The sequence below is a fragment of the Phacochoerus africanus genome, chromosome 7, assembly GCF_016906955.1.
Source record: "Phacochoerus africanus isolate WHEZ1 chromosome 7, ROS_Pafr_v1, whole genome shotgun sequence".
Classification (NCBI taxonomy): Eukaryota; Metazoa; Chordata; class Mammalia; order Artiodactyla; family Suidae; genus Phacochoerus; species Phacochoerus africanus.
In genome coordinates, this window is record NC_062550.1 from 25,634,998 (window position 1) to 25,650,278 (window position 15,281).

The 15,281-nt window shown below is 45.6% G+C and overlaps 2 protein-coding genes and 2 non-coding genes across 5 annotated transcripts in view; all 4 read right to left on the minus strand.

The window, feature by feature from the left end:
- Nucleotides 1-1,089, minus strand: part of BAZ2A (bromodomain adjacent to zinc finger domain 2A) — a 49,881-nt gene extending 48,792 nt beyond the window's left edge. For both annotated transcript variants that reach the window (XM_047786951.1, XM_047786953.1), the window contains exon 1: nucleotides 909-1,089. In XM_047786951.1, the coding sequence (XP_047642907.1) occupies nucleotides 909-912 (4 nt within the window). In that variant the 5' untranslated portion in view covers nucleotides 913-1,089. The remainder of the gene's footprint in view (nucleotides 1-908) is intronic.
- A 1,733-nt stretch (nucleotides 1,090-2,822) lies between these two features.
- ATP5F1B (ATP synthase F1 subunit beta) lies at nucleotides 2,823-10,379 on the minus strand. Its single transcript, XM_047786956.1, has 10 exons — nucleotides 10,154-10,379; nucleotides 9,522-9,704; nucleotides 9,110-9,284; nucleotides 8,487-8,608; nucleotides 8,036-8,220; nucleotides 7,343-7,501; nucleotides 7,134-7,256; nucleotides 5,453-5,665; nucleotides 4,857-5,058; nucleotides 2,823-3,080 (listed from the first exon to the last, which is right to left on the minus strand). Exons 1-10 carry the CDS (start codon nucleotides 10,278-10,280, stop codon nucleotides 2,983-2,985), a joined length of 1,587 nt encoding a protein of 528 aa, XP_047642912.1. The 5' UTR covers nucleotides 10,281-10,379; the 3' UTR covers nucleotides 2,823-2,982.
- Nucleotides 8,331-8,401, minus strand: LOC125131869 (small nucleolar RNA SNORD59). The gene has a single exon (XR_007136049.1). It is a non-coding gene; the product is annotated as a small nucleolar RNA SNORD59 (small nucleolar RNA).
- LOC125131868 (small nucleolar RNA SNORD59) lies at nucleotides 9,381-9,455 on the minus strand. The gene has a single exon (XR_007136048.1). It is a non-coding gene; the product is annotated as a small nucleolar RNA SNORD59 (small nucleolar RNA).
- Nucleotides 10,380-15,281: the final 4,902 nt, after the last annotated feature.

Below are 15,281 nucleotides of genomic sequence, written 5' to 3' on the forward strand. Positions count from 1 at the left end.
GCCTGCGCTCCGGGGGCACTGGCAAAGATCTCTTCACAAAGGAGGGCATGAAAGGCAGTGAGAGTCACAAGGACTCCCGAGGAGTGAAGGTGCCAAAGAGGGAACTCAAGGCCGAGCCTGCTGGGGGTAACAGCGGCCCTACCAGGTGCACAGGTTCCCTGTTTCAGCTCCTCACCGACCCAATCTCTTCAGCGGTGGAAAGACACAGCCTCTTTCCTCAAGCTCGGCCCAAGTTTAAAAGTCTCTGGAATCAGGAAGCCACGAGGGCAAAGACCTCCTAGGCCTCCTAGGCCTTTCAATGTCAGTCATCCCTCTCTGAGTCTTCTCAGTGACTGGAGCAAGGGGGACCGCCAACAGCAGCCCTAGTGAGGCTGATGTAGAACTGTGAGAATTGTGCTTTCTGAATTCTAGTTCAGCTTTCCCCCAACCACCACCACCCTTGCAGCAACCTCTGGGGCAACAGGAAGCAGCTGCTCAGTGCAGCCCCCACCTGGTGGTGGGTCAGGGTGGGGGAGGAAAGAAGACAGGGACTTAAAAAGCCCAGGAGAAAATGGGGGAAGATACACCTTTAAAAAATCTTCCAATGAGACCAAAAGTAGGCTTTACTTTTTTTGAGGGGGGGCAGCAGTGAGTGTAAAATAGTGGGAGGCTCAAGGAGTTGGGGAAATGGGGGTGAGGTGGGAAAGCCCCCACCTGAGGTGCAGTCTCAGGTTCTTCCCTGGAGCTGGAGCTTTCCAACGTTCGTGGTCGGCAGCCTCACCAGCTGAGCCCTGTGCCCCTATAGTCTGGCGTCTCCTCCTTCACCCCTCAAAAGAGCAAAGGTTAGGCCCCACCCCTGCTGAGTCAGCCAGGGAGGGAGGTAGGCATCCCTCAGGCCTTCCCCGAGGGGGGCCGGTCTTCATACTTACCCATGTCAGGCTGGCTGGGCTTCAGGGCTGGGACCACCTAGCTCCTCACCGTCCTTGATTCCCCCTTCACGTGAAGGCTGGTGTTAGATCCTCCCAAACTGTGAGCTGGGAACCAGCACGAATCAAAAAGCCAATGTATGCTTCCTGCGAACCACAGCCTGAACTGCTGTAGGGTGATGTCCCTGTGTGACAGACTGGGGTGGGGAGGGAGGAGGGAAGGGCGGGGCTTTCTCTGGGTGGAGAGGGAGGAGGCGGTGAGGACGGGGCAGAACCAGGAGAAATATGGAGGAAGGTTAGATCTATGTTGACACTCCAGTGGCATGCTACAAGAAGAGACCGATGAAGGAGGAAGGAAATAAACAGTTGCAGGTAGTGAGAGGAAGAAGTTTCTGGATGAATGCTGAGAGATGTAAATGTGGGGGTGGAGGGACAGAAATGACCTTTAGGGTCGCAGTTCCCAGGTCTGCATCTGGATAACAAGGGAAAGTGGAGCAAAAAGGGCTGGCCCTGGGGGCTCCTGCACCAGCTTCTTTCCCCACTTCAGTCTTGACCCAGAGGATGTGTGCCCCCACCCCATAACTCAGCATTTCCCCAAATTCAGGCTTTTCTGGGAGCAAACTACCAGGCACAGGCAGCTCAGGGGCTCCACCTTCCGTCCAGATCACAACACAGAAGAGACTGGTGCCAAGGACGTCATAGGCGATGGGAGGAAACTTATAGAGGCCCCTACTCCACCCCTGGCTCCTCTCCCAAGGCCCCTCCCCAACCTTCAGCCCCCGGGGGCCTCTGAATTGGGATGTTTGTCCTACCCGGCTCCTACCCAACTTGAATGCCTCAGGGTGGAGCTTATAGATTCAGGCTCCTCCTCAGGACAAAAGCCCCAGCTGGTTTGTAAACAGTCATTAGCTAAGAACCACATCCCTGCAAATGGCCTTCAAGGATTTCAAAATGGTGAGATGAGAGTTTGTGCAGAGCCTCTAGCCCTACCACCAGAGGGCAGGATATGGGTCTGGGCCCAGAAAATATTTCAGGAGCACCAAATCCGACCTTGCACTTACTTGAAACTGGGTGTGCCTTTGAGTAATTCTTATAATCCTGCACCTTTCGGTTGGCTAAAGTGAAGGGGCAATTGTCTAATTCCACTATTTAGCTGAGAAACCCCAAGCCCAGCAACCCTGCAAATTACTATTCCTCTGTAACAGATTTCAATTTTTAGGGATCTTAGAATAGGGCTCATGGCACTTTAAATCCTGCACTACCTCAAGGAACCACATACGTCTTGCCCAAAATACATGAAAAAAACCAAAACTGTGGCAATGGTGGGGCAGTGGTGGGTTGACTCAAATTTTGCACAGATCAGTATTAATCCTTCAGAACACTGATTAACCCCTTACTTCTCTTAGAGTAGCACTTATTTTTCAACCACCCAACCCACTTTTCCCAGTGTGCTTTTCTGAAAAAAAAACCTTTTTATTTAGCATAGAGAGTTTTGGGCCAGGGATCAGATCCGAGCTAGTCTCAGCTGTGGCAACACAGGATTATTTAACCCACTGTGCTGGGCTAGGATCAAAGCTGCATCCCAAGGTTCCAGAGATGCCACCACAGCAGGATGTCCCCTTTTGCTTTTTTAATCAGATAAGGTGCTAAATAGAATACTGAAGAGCCAAAAAATTGATTTGCCATGAACATAAAAGGCCAAACTTGAGACCCTACTAGTAAGATCACATCATCCACAGGAAACTCCTCATAAGACTCATGCTAGTTTATTAATCCGAACTAGCAGCTTTTCTTTTTTTGATGACCCCATTTCAAACATATATGGCCCATTTCATGCTGTTTCTTGTGACTATTCTAAAATTGCTAAAAACCTCAGTGTTGGCTTTGTTTTTAGGACCAAGAAAAACAGACAGATGATGAGGGATGTACATTTTATTGGAAACCTTAAATACTCTTCAGACAGAATACAATGTCTTCAATCAAGGCTCTCATGGCCTACAGAGAAAACTGCGTTTTGGATGAGGGGCAAGAGAGGGCCACAAAGAGGATGAGTACTTAGTTTGCCAAAAGGACTCCCTCATGAGTGCTCTTCAGCCAGCTTATCAGCTTTTGCCACAGCTTCTTCAATGGGTCCCACCATATAGAAAGCCTGTTCTGGGAGATGGTCATATTCACCTATATAGAAAAAAATGCCAACTGGTGAAAAGTGGAAGAATATCAATTTTCTGCAGTGGGTACCTCACCACTTGACGCCATTATTCAGAATATGAAATCATATCATCTTAAAAATCTTTTTTTTTTTTTTTCTATTTCTTGGGCCGCTCCCGCGGCATATGGAGGTTCCCAGGCTAGGGGTTGAATTGGAGCTGCAGCCACGAGCCTACACCAGAGCCACAGCAACGCGGGATCCGAGCCGCGTCCGCAACCTACACCACAGCTCACGGCAACGCCGGATCCTCAACCCACTGAGCAAGGGGAACCTCATGGTTCCTAGTCGGATTCGTTAACCACTGCGCCACGACGGGAACTCCTTAAAAATCTTTTACTTTGCTTTTTATGGCTACATGTGCAGCACATGAAGTTCCCAGGCTAGGGGTTTAATCAGAGCTGCAACTGCCAGCATACGCCACAACCACAGCAACGGACTATCTGAGCAGTCTTCGATATACACCACAGCTCATGCCAACACCGGATCCCTTAACCCACTGAGTGAGGCCAGGGATAGAACCCCCATCCTCATGGATACAGGTTCATAACCATGAGCCAAAAGGGAACTCCCAATTAGAAATCTTTTCTGGGAGTTACCGTTGTGGCATGGTGGAAACAATTCCGACTAGGAACCATGAGGCTGTGGGTTCGATCCCTGACCTCGCTCAGCGGGTTAAGGATTCAGTACTGCGGTGAGCTGTGATGTAGGTCACAGATATAGCTCTGATCTGGCATTGCTATGACTCTAGCGTAGGCTGGCAGCGATAACTTTGATTAGACCCCTAGCCTGGGAACCTCTATGTGCTGTGGGTGTAGCCCTAAAAAAAAAAAAGAATTCTTAACAAATTCCCCTCGCAAACCCAATTCACAAGACCTAACTACAGTATAGATTAAGAACAAGTTGTCCAGGGGTTGCCTCCATGGCACATCAAAAACAAATCCGACTAGGAACTATAAGGTGTTGTGGGTTTGATCCCTGACCTCGCTCAGGGGGTTAAGGATCTGGCATCGCCGTGAGCTATGGTGTAGGTCGCAGAAGTGGCTTGGATCCAGCATTGCTGTGGCTGTGGCACAGAAGCTACAGCTCCGATTCAACCCACAGTCTGGGAACCTCCATATGCTGTGGGTGCGGCCCTGAAAAGACAAAAGACCAAAAAAAAAACCCCACAAAGAAACAGTTTTCCAGAGTCACATAAATTCACGTTCAAATTCTTGCTCTCCACTTTGGCTGTATGACATTGGGATTTGGCTTTGTGATAAGTTTCCTGGTTTGTAAAACAGAATAATACCTTTAGGTTTTTTTTGGTCTTTTTAGGGCGGCACCTGAGGCATATGGAGGTTCCCAGGCTAGGAGTCGAATCGGAGCTGTAGCCGCTGGCCTACACCACAGCTCACAGCAACACTGGATCCTTAACCCACTGAGAGAGGCTAGGAATTGAACCCATGTCCTCATGGATACTAGTCAGGTCCATTAACCACTGAGCCATGACAGGAACTCTGTGCCTTCCTTATGATGATGTTGTAATTCACTTAGAATAGTTAACACTGAAAGCTCTCAGCCAGTCTCACTCTCAGAAATCAAGTACTTCCAAAAATTGATGGGAAATAACTTTTTACATGAAAATTATACTAGGCACAGTATACTTATATATTACTTGCTGATTCCTTAAATGGGAACATGACATACATAGCAAGTATTCAAGGGATTTCAGCTTCTCTGCCATTTTATACTTGAGATCTCACCTGCCAAAATCTGCTGGAATCCTTTGATGGTCTCCTTCAGGGGTACCAACTTCCCCAAGTGACCTGTAAAGACCTCAGCAACCTGGAATGGCTGAGACAGGAAACGCTGTATTTTCCGTGCACGGGACACAGTTAACTTGTCTTCCTCAGAAAGTTCATCCATACCCAGGATGGCAATGATATCTTGGAGGGATTTGTAGTCCTGTGAGAAAATGAGAGGCCTGAGTAAACATTTACATTCCTTTAATTTGGACAAAAACCTAAGGGTTAATACAAATTTATACTCACATATGAACACTTTAGCACCTTATCTCACTTCGTAACTGAAACAAATTAGTTACTTGGGGGTTAGGAGGGCCCTCAGCTAAGATCACTGTCTGGTTCTCCCACTCCTACTGTTAGGTGCTGTTAAAGAAAATCAGATTTTAAACATGGAGTACCTGGAAACCCAAGAGACTTCATTAACACTCATTAGGAACTACTGGTCTCATCTTGCTTGCTCTAAAGCAAATCACACCAAGTCACCACAGATCTGATCCTAACATAGTTCCCAAATTCCCCGACTCATGGCCACTGATTTCACCTACAATACTTACCTGTAGGATCTTTTGCACTCCACGGGCAACATCGTAATGCTCACTGCCAACAATGTTGGGATCCATGATTCGAGAAGTAGAGTCCAGAGGATCCACAGCGGGATAAATGCCCAGCTCAGCAATAGCACGGGACAGCACAGTGGTAGCATCCAAATGGGCAAAGGTGGTGGCAGGAGCAGGGTCAGTTAAGTCATCAGCTGGCACATAGATGGCCTAAAATGAGTCAAGAACCCATGAAGAGCAGCAGGAAGCCATGTAATTCTACTTAAGCCATCCCTTTTTCTGATCTCTCATCATGTCACTCTATCAGGTTCAAAAAGGGTGGATTCAAGAGTTCTACTGTGGCACAATGGCGGGATTGGTGGCATCTTCAGAGCGCTGAGACACAGGTTCAATCCCCAGCCTGGCACAGTGGGTTAAGGATCTGGAGTTGCCACAGTTGCAGCTTAGGTCACAGCTACTGCTCAGATCTGATCCCTGGCCCAGGAATCCCATATGCTCCAGGTCAGCCAAAAAAACAAACCAGGTAGACTCGAGTTCCCTGGTGGTCTAGTGGTTAGGACTTGGTGCTTTCACCACTGTGGCATGGGTTCAATCCCTAGTGATCCCACATCCAGCCACTGAATGAGCTTATAGATTACCTGGCCCCTCCATGCTGTGATGAAAGAATTTTATTTTTTTCCTTTTATTCTTCATCCTATGTTTTAACTCTACTGTAGAGAAATTAACTTTTTTTTTCCCTCTGGTCTTTTTAGATTAGGGCTGCACCCACGGCATATGGAAGTTCCCAGACTAGGCGTCGAATCACAGCAGCAGCTGCCAGCCTATACCACAGCCACAGCAACATGGGACCTAACCTGCATCTGCGACCTACACCACAGCTGACGGCAACGCCAGGTCCTTAACCCACTAAGTGAGGCCAGGGATTGAACCCGTGTCCTCATAGATACTAGTCAGGTTCATTACCCATGAGCCACAATGGGGACTCCAAGTGAAACTCACTTTTAGATTGAAAAAAAAAAAACAAAAAAAACACCTTGCACTGCCATAACCATTGGAAAAAATGAATCTTGCAAGTTAATAAAAAAATTTTAAATAATTTTACTACGTGTATCACCTATGTAAATTTGAAAACTTGGGGTATTTAGTGTAGTCCATATTTAATGCTTGGTTTCCATGCAACTTCACTCCCTCTCAGGTTGAAAACAACTATTATGTGACCTACATTTACATGAACACCTTCAATTAGTTTAGATGAGGGTTTCTTAATCTTGAGTCTTTAACATGCACACACAGAATTTTATACCTCAGGGAGCTCAGGAACCTAGTTAAAATTACGTCTTTTGAGGGAGTTCCTATTGTGGCTCAGCAGTTAACAAACCTGACTGGATACTAGGACTCAGGTTCGATCCCTGGCCTTGCTCAATGGGTTAAGGATCTGGTGTTGCTGTGAGCTATGGTGTGGGCTGCAGACATAGCTCAGATCCTGCATTGCTCTTGGTACGGGCCAGCGGCTTTAGCTCTGATTCTACCCCTAGCCTGGGACCATCCACATGCCTCGAGTATGGCCCTAAAAAGACCAAAAATAAATAAGTCTTTTGAGATATAAGCAACTAGGTTCTATACCTCTCTGTACATGTCTTTATACAAATTAGACTTTCAACCATTTAACTGTTCTCACCTGTACAGAGGTGATAGATCCCTTTTTGGTGGTGGTGATTCTTTCCTGCATGGTACCCATGTCAGTGGCCAGGGTAGGCTGATAACCCACCGCAGAAGGGATTCTGCCCAATAAAGCAGACACCTAAAGAAAGAACATTTTTAGCATCATCTGCATCAATCCATAGAAAGGGCAAATGAACCAGGTCCTCTCAAAGCCTTCTCTCTTACTTCTGAGCCAGCCTGGGTGAAGCGAAAGATGTTATCAATAAACAGCAGTACATCTTGACCCTCTTGGTCTCTGAAGTATTCAGCTACAGTCAGTCCAGTCAGAGCTACCCGGGCCCGAGCACCCGGAGGTTCATTCATTTGACCGTACACCAGCGCTACCTGCAATAATCAAACACAATCAGAAATCCTGGCAGAGAAGTGGGAAAGCCACCTACCCAAGGTCCCCGAACTGGAGAAACTACAAAAAACCCTCGTTCTCAGGTGTCAATATTTTTGTTCATAAATTTCTTTTCCCAATCAGAGAAAAGAAATCCCAAAAACAGAAAAAAAAATTTTCTCATGTTACTGAGGCAAAATTCCTGTAGTAGGACAGAAATAAACTATAAATAAAAGGTACAAAATAGGATTATCTGAGACATAAGAACCACCGTCAACTCCCCCTATATTTAGCTTTCAAATAAATGATGAGACCATCTACCAAAAACAAAAACTAGAAATGTAATATAATATCAAAGAGGGAAAAACAGGTACCTTGGCGTACATTAGAGACTAGGATAAAAACAGACAGAAATTTCCTTTGTAGGTCCTGGGACGCTAAAATGGATACATAGCACATGGCTTCAGCTAGCAATGCAACCAACTGGAACAGTTTCCTGGTAGTACCATGTGGACACCACTCAGCTCAGTGCTAACCTTAGAGGTAGCATCTTTTAAGTTGATGACACCAGACTCAATCATTTCATGGTATAAGTCATTGCCCTCACGGGTCCTTTCGCCAACACCAGCAAACACGGAGTAACCACCATGAGCTTTGGCTACGTTGTTGATTAACTCCATGATCAGTACTGTCTTGCCAACTCCAGCACCACCAAAGAGCCCTGGGAGAGGTAAAGAAGAAGAAGAAAAAAAAAGGAATATTTAAGAGTTCTGTGTTCTCAAAAAAGCAAGCTTCAAAAAAATTTTTGTTGTTGTTTCTTTCCACCTTTTCCCTCCTCAGGAATGGCATCTGGCTTCAGCAAGCTCAGAAGAACGAAAGTCAGAAGCTACTCATCAGTGAGGGATTGATCTCAGTACCCACATGACATGGTAGGATTTCTTTTTCCTGTATTAATGTTTCAAAAATGTCTACCCACTACTAACATACCAATTTTGCCACCCTTGGCATAGGGAGCCAGTAGATCCACAACCTTGATACCGGTAACCAGAATTTCCTGCTCAACACTCATCTCCATGAATTCAGGAGCCTCAGCATGAATAGCAGCAAATCTGTAAAAGTAGAAAAGATCAGTATCTATCCATCTTTTAAAGGGTCCTCTCAATTCCCAATCCTAACCTTTTACTCACAGTCACTTCTCTTATACAATGCTCTAGACAAATTAGCCCAACATTCTGCAATAAAGGGGATTTCATTATCTCAGGAAGCAATAATCCCATTCCCTATCAATTTTAATAGTCATAAGGCTTTCCTTTTACACAGTCCTAACCTAATACCACTTCTTCATATGCCAATATGAAATAAATGCCACTGATATTAAAATGAACTGAAATGATCAACTTGCCCCCTAAGTAGCAGTTTGGGTTTGTTTTTTTTTTCACTTTTCTTTTACAATCAGAATTTCTACAACCTTAATTTTCTTCAGAAGAAACTACACTGACTGTGTATTCTCTGCAAGAAAATTCCACTGTACTAGAGGGTGTCACTTGATGTACAGAACTGCTAGGAGAAGCAGTTTCTTTGTGTGCAGATGGAACAAGAGGGATACTTACTGTTTGGTTTTGATGGGACCTCTCTCATCAATAGGTTCTCCAATGACATTCATGATTCTGCCCAAGGTCTCAGGCCCAACAGGAATTTTGATTGGTGCACCAGAATCCAGGACTTTCTGGCCTCTAACCAAGCCTTCTGTACCATCCATGGCAATGGTCCTTACAGTACTCTCACCTGTCAGACAGACGTTGCAAGATTATACATAAGGACAAATTGACTTCATATTTAATGAAAAACAGCTGGCATCAAACACCTAAGTCAACCAAGACTCCTTCTCAGTATCTAAATGTGGCTTCAGCAAACTCAGAAGAACGAAAGTCATCTTGATAAAATCATCACAGAAGGAAGACAGCCTGGTTTTTTGGGTAATTGCATCGAAGACCTTCATTATTCCTAACATGTTGTACTTACCCAAATGCTGGGCCACCTCCAAAACCAGCCTGGTCTCCCTGCCTTGCACTTCCAGGGCATTTAGGATGGGTGGCAGTCCTTCATCAAACTGGACATCCACCACTGCACCAATGACTGCCACGATTCGCCCAGTGGCGGCGCCTGCCTTTGGCGATGGAGATGGTTGAGTGGCATAGTCTCTGGCTAACAGGAAAAAAAAAAAAAAGATATTGGAAGACGATGGGATCAGGACAGTTAAAGGTCAGAAGGACTGGTGATTTCAGCCCAGGCCCGGCCTCCTTCCGTTTTCACGGAAGGCGGGTCTAAAGGGAGGGCCCCGCTTGAACAGAGAAAGTGCCTGCACCATCTTGCCGTTCTCATGCACAAAATCTCATTATTTGAGAGGTCGGTGTCCGCACTGCACCGGAAGGTCAATACACCTGCCTGCACTTTTCGTTCACACAACGCCCCTCTTCCAAAATGTGACTGAACCATATAATTTTTGTTCTCCTGCAGTTTAGAGGACAAGGCAGGGGATCGGGCGTTTTCTTGCACCACAGACCCTTAGGCCTGAGAGTCTATCTCCCCCCCACCCCCAGCTCAAGGTCATGGGGCGACAGAAACGAAACCAGCTCCGAATGCAAGGCACTTACCAGGCTGGAGCGCTGCCGGAGCGGCCCGCAGTAAGAGCTGGGCTTGGGGTAGCGGCGCTGAAGGGCTGAGTCCCCGCAAGGCCCCAGAGGCCGAGGCAGAGGCCACACGACCCACAAAGCCCAACATGGCGGAGCCCGGGTGGAGACTGAGCGCTACAGCAGTCTGGCCGCCAACTCCCCACAGTTGGGGGCGGGGCCTACTCTGCAGTAGGCACGTCCGTTGGATCATCTTGCTGCTTATCACTCTCAGCGTCGCTCCTATAGGCTAATAATCTCTCATCATCTCAATCATTGGCCAAAATTGGTGCTAATCTGAATTCCTTTTTTTATTGGACAGTGTCCGGTTGCGTGCAACCCTCAGAGCCTCCAAATGCAATTGGACAACAGGTATGTCAGTTGGAAAGATTACTTGGCGGAACTGCGTTTGGGGAAGGGGCCGAGTTCCTGTGAGGAAGCACGTGGGCTGTCTTTGGCTGTCCTTGGGCTCTCTCCTTAGATAGGACCTTGAGCTAGGTGACAGCCTCCCGCAAGGTTAGGGAAGTGGTAGCGTCGTAAAGCACGACAAACAGTGACCTTGGCTAACTCAGGAGTCAAACACAGTTTTTATTTGCAGTAGTGACATTGGAAGCTTTCAGACAACTCAGCAGTTGAGGAATCTGGACAGAATTAAGGCTACAATGAAATTAATGTAACCAGTCGTATAAAAAATATGTGCTAGACATTCAGAAGGCAAAGATAAGACTTAGGATTTCACTTTTAAAGAAAAACATTTGGGGGAACTTCCCGTCGTGGCGCAGCAGAAGTGAATCCGACTAGGAACCATGAGGTTGCAGGTTTGATCCCTGGCCTCACTCAGTGGGTTAAGGATCCGGCGTTGCCGTGACCTGTGGTGTAGGTTGCAGACGCGGCTTGGAACCCGCGTTGCTGTGGCTCTGGCGTAGGCCGGCGGCTACAGCTCCGATTAGACCCCTAGCCTGGGAACCTCCATATGCCACGGGAGCGGCCCAAAAAAAGGCAAAAAGAAAAAAAAAAGGAAAAGAAAAGAAAAAAAAAGAAAAACATTTGAACAAAAAATGCAATGAGGAGTACCCGTGGTGGCTCAGCGGTAACCAACCTGACTAGGAACCATGAGGTTGTGGGTTTGATCCCTGGCCTCGCTCATTGGGTTAAGGATCTGGCGTTGCCGTGAGCTGTGTTGTAAGTCACAGATGCAGCTTGGATCCTGCGTTGCTGTGGCTCTGGTGTAGGCCGGTGGCTACAGCTCCGATTCGACCCCTAGCCTTGGAACCTCCATATGCCACGGGAGCAGCCCTAGAAAAGGCAAAAAGACAAAAAAATAAAACAAACAAACCCAGCTCTGATTAGACCCCATATGTCACAGGTTCGGCCCTAAAAAGACAAAAGACGAAATAAAATTAGGATAATTTCATGTTGTCTCAAAAATTAAGTACATTAAAATATAAAAGAAGCATTCAGAACAGTGCCTTTTGACTTAGTGCTAAGATCCTTTGGTTTAGAAGTTCCTGCTGTGGGTCAGCGGTAATGAACCCGACTAGTAACCGTGAAGATGTGTTTGATCCCTGGTCTCACTCAAGCATTGCTGTCAGCTGCAGCTCCAATTCAACCCCTAGCCTGGGAACTTCCATATTTTGCAGGTGCGGCCCTAAACAAAAATAATAATTATTAAAGATAATGATAATTATTATCTCTGGATCAATTTGGTTGTGGGACCCACCTACTTTTGTTTTAATATGATATGTGTGAGCCAATAAATGTTCTTAAAAATCCTTTAGTTTAAATTTGGTAAAATTTTGTTGTGGCCATGTTATTGTCAAACATATTTAAAATGACACTTAATGAAGGTGTCAAGGTAGATTTTCACATAAATTTCCAGATAACTGAGGCTAATCACTTTTTATTTTATTTTTGTCTTTTCTAGGGCCGAATATGGAGATTCCCAGGCTAGAGGTCTAATCAGAGCTGGAGCCACTGGCCTACACCACGGCAATGCCAAATCCGAGCCGAGTCTGCAACTTAAACTACAGCTCACAGCAACACCAGTTCCTTAACCTACTGATCAAGGCCAGGGATCAACCCTTAACCTCATGGTTCTCAGGTGGATTCGTTTCCGACGTGCCGCGACAGGAACTCCTGAAGTCTATTTTGTCTGATATGAATATTGCAATTCCTGCTTTCCTGTCTTTTCCATTAGCATGAAATGTCTTTTCCCATCTGTTCACTTTCAACTTATGTGTCCTTTGCCCTAAGGTGAGTCTCCTGTAGACACCATATTGTAGGCTCTTGTTTTTTTATCCAATTTGCCACTCTTGATTGGAGCATTCAGTCCATTGACATTTAAGGTAAATAGCTGATAAATATGTATTTACTGCCATTTTAAACCTCCTTATCCAGTTGATATTGTTTTTCACTTGTCCTTTTTTCTGGTTGATTTCCTTTTATTTTATGCTTGTGTTATTTTTTAGTTTTTGTGAATGTAATGTTTTTGATTTGTGGTTGCCCTGTTTTTCAAGTATGTTAACTCCTTTCTACATTTTGTTTTAGCCTGACAGTGTTTTAGCCTGACAGTCATATAGTCTCTTAACACATTATAAGAGTCTAGATTTTCTTACTTTCCTTCCCCATATTTGGATTTTGAAGTCTTTTTTTTACATTTTCATGTTTGTCCTTTTGCTATTCCTTGTGTTTATCATCACTTTTACAATAGGTTTTTTTTCCCCTTTTTAGATCTGTATACTGGCTTAAAATGATTGCTTTCCAATTGTGATTTTCTCCATTCTGTTTCTTACTTATTTAGAGAAGCCCTCTCAGTATTTCTCTAGAATGGGTTTAGTATTGCTGTACTCTTAGTTTTTGTTTGTTGGAGAAAATTTTTTCTTTAAAAAAGGGCCGCACCTGAGGCACATGGGGGTTCCCAAGCTAGGGGTCCAATCGGAGCTACAGCTGCCGGCCTACGCCACAGTCACAGCCACATGGGATCTGAGCCACATCTGCAACCTACACCACAGCTCACGGCAACACTGGATCCTTAACCCACTAAGCGAGGCAGGGACTGAACCTGCAACCTCATGGTTCCTAGTTCTGCTGTGCCACAACTCCCTCAAAACTTTTTTGGTCTTTTTTGCTATTTCTTGGGCCGCTCCCGCGGCACATGGAGGTTCCCAGGCTAGGGGTCGAATCGGAGCTGTAGCCACCGGCCTACGCCAGAACCACAGCAACGCAGGATCTGAGCCGCGTCTGCAACCTACACCACAGCTCACGGCAATGCCGGATCGTTAACCCACTGAGCAAGGGCAGGAACCGAACCCGCAACCTCATGGTTCCTAGTCGGATTCGTTGACCACTGTGCCACGACGGGAACTCCTCAAAACTTTCCTAAGGTGGCTAATATTGTATATCTGAATTTACTTCATTGGCTGAATTTGCATTTCCCTAATTTTTAGGAGAGAGTACTTTCACATCATATTTCTTGGTCGTTTTTTCTTTTTGGTTGCATCTATAGCATGTGGAAAGTTCCTAGACTGGGTATCAAACCTGTGCTGCAGTTTCAACCTGTAACACAGATCAGCAATAAGGTAACCTTAACTTACTTGCTGCGCCACAAGGGAACTTCCTGGTAATTTATATTTCCTCAGTGAATTATGCGTTCTTACCTTTTGCCCACTTTTTTCTGTTGGCTTGTCATAATGATTAAGTGTTCTTCAAATGCTTTGTTAAATGTTAAGTATGTTACTCTAGTATGTCTCTTATGTTTTAACCTAATGCTCTTTTGGCCTACGTAATTTTTTTTTCAGCCGCCTGCATGGCATACGGTAGTTCCCAGACAAGGGATCGACTCTGAGCTGAATCCTTCACCCACTATGCCACAGCAGGGAACTCCTGACCTATGTCATTAGGTCTATTTGGGGGCCCAGAACTTACACTTCTCACAAGTTCCTAGATAAGACTGATGCTACTAGCCCTGGATCACACTTCAATAGTAGTCAAGTTATCAGTTAAATTGCAAATTCCTAGGACCCCTGCACCTACTATACTAAAGCCTATCTTAGGGTTGGGACTTATGAATCCACAGAGTCCCCCGATTTTGATTGTTCAAGAACTAAGGTGATTCTATAGACAAAGGGCTATAAAAGCAATTCTCTGGTAGCCTAGGTCAAGCATCTGGCATTGTTACTGCTGTGCGAGTGGCCACAGCTGGGACCAAGAAAAAAAAAAAATCATTTAAAAAAAAAAAAACTAGAGCTATGAGATGCTAATTAGTTGTTAGCTGTGAGAACATAAACCCCACACTGGCTGAGGAACAAGTGTATTCTTCATGGAGACCATCAACTAACTGCAGGGGAAGCAGCTTTCACAGCTATCCTGCCAGAACTTGTGACATGATGAAATACAACCAAGGGAATGGGTTGCTAAGGAAAGTATGAAAGTGAAGGTCATGGGATTTGGGCTTAATAGTTTGGGCTAGAGTTCTGGACAGGTTCTTCACATAATTAATGAAATTACCCATACTAATGTTATGTCAGTTAAGCAAATGGTTTGATTTTCACTTTGGAAAAGACTGCTCAGTATTTTTTTTTTTGGGGGGGGGGGTCTTTTTGCCATTTCTTAGGCCGCTCCTGAGGCACATGGAGGTTCCCAGGCTAGGGGCCAAATTGGAGCTGTAGCCACCAGCCTACGCCAGAGCCACAACAACACGGGATCTGAGCCGTGTCTGCAACCTATACCACAGCTCATGGGCAACGCTGGATCCCTAAACCACTGAGCAAGGCCAGGGATCAAACCCGAAACCTCATGGTTCCTAGTCGGATTCGTTAACCACTGCGCCACGACGGGAACTCCAAGACTGCTCAGTATTAAGAGCAAAGCAAGACTAACAGTATGCTAAGTCAACTGTCACCAAATCCTGTTTGACCTGTCTTTGGAATCTCTCCAGTTCCCAATACCACTGCCTAAATTTACCCTTTTATGTTACCCTTTGAATTACCACACTAACTTGTTTCCTTACCCACAACGAGTATGTATAAGTCCTCAATCTGCTGTGTGCTATCCTCAGGGCTGAAGATTTAGTGGTGACATACATCCTTCACTCTTCTAGAAGAGACTACCAACT

Bases quoted from the DNA above. Each gene is read 5' to 3' on its own strand.
- ATP5F1B (XM_047786956.1), bottom strand. From the start codon at position 10,280: ATGTTGGGCTTTGTGGGTCGTGTGGCCTCTGCCTCGGCCTCTGGGGCC. The intron at 8,221-8,486 runs GTATGTTAGTAG...TACCTCTCCCAG, and splicing joins TGCCAAGGGTGGCAAAATTG to GGCTCTTTGGTGGTGCTGGA. The intron at 7,502-8,035 runs GTTAGCACTGAG...TGATTATTGCAG, and splicing joins TAAAAGATGCTACCTCTAAG to GTAGCGCTGGTGTACGGTCA.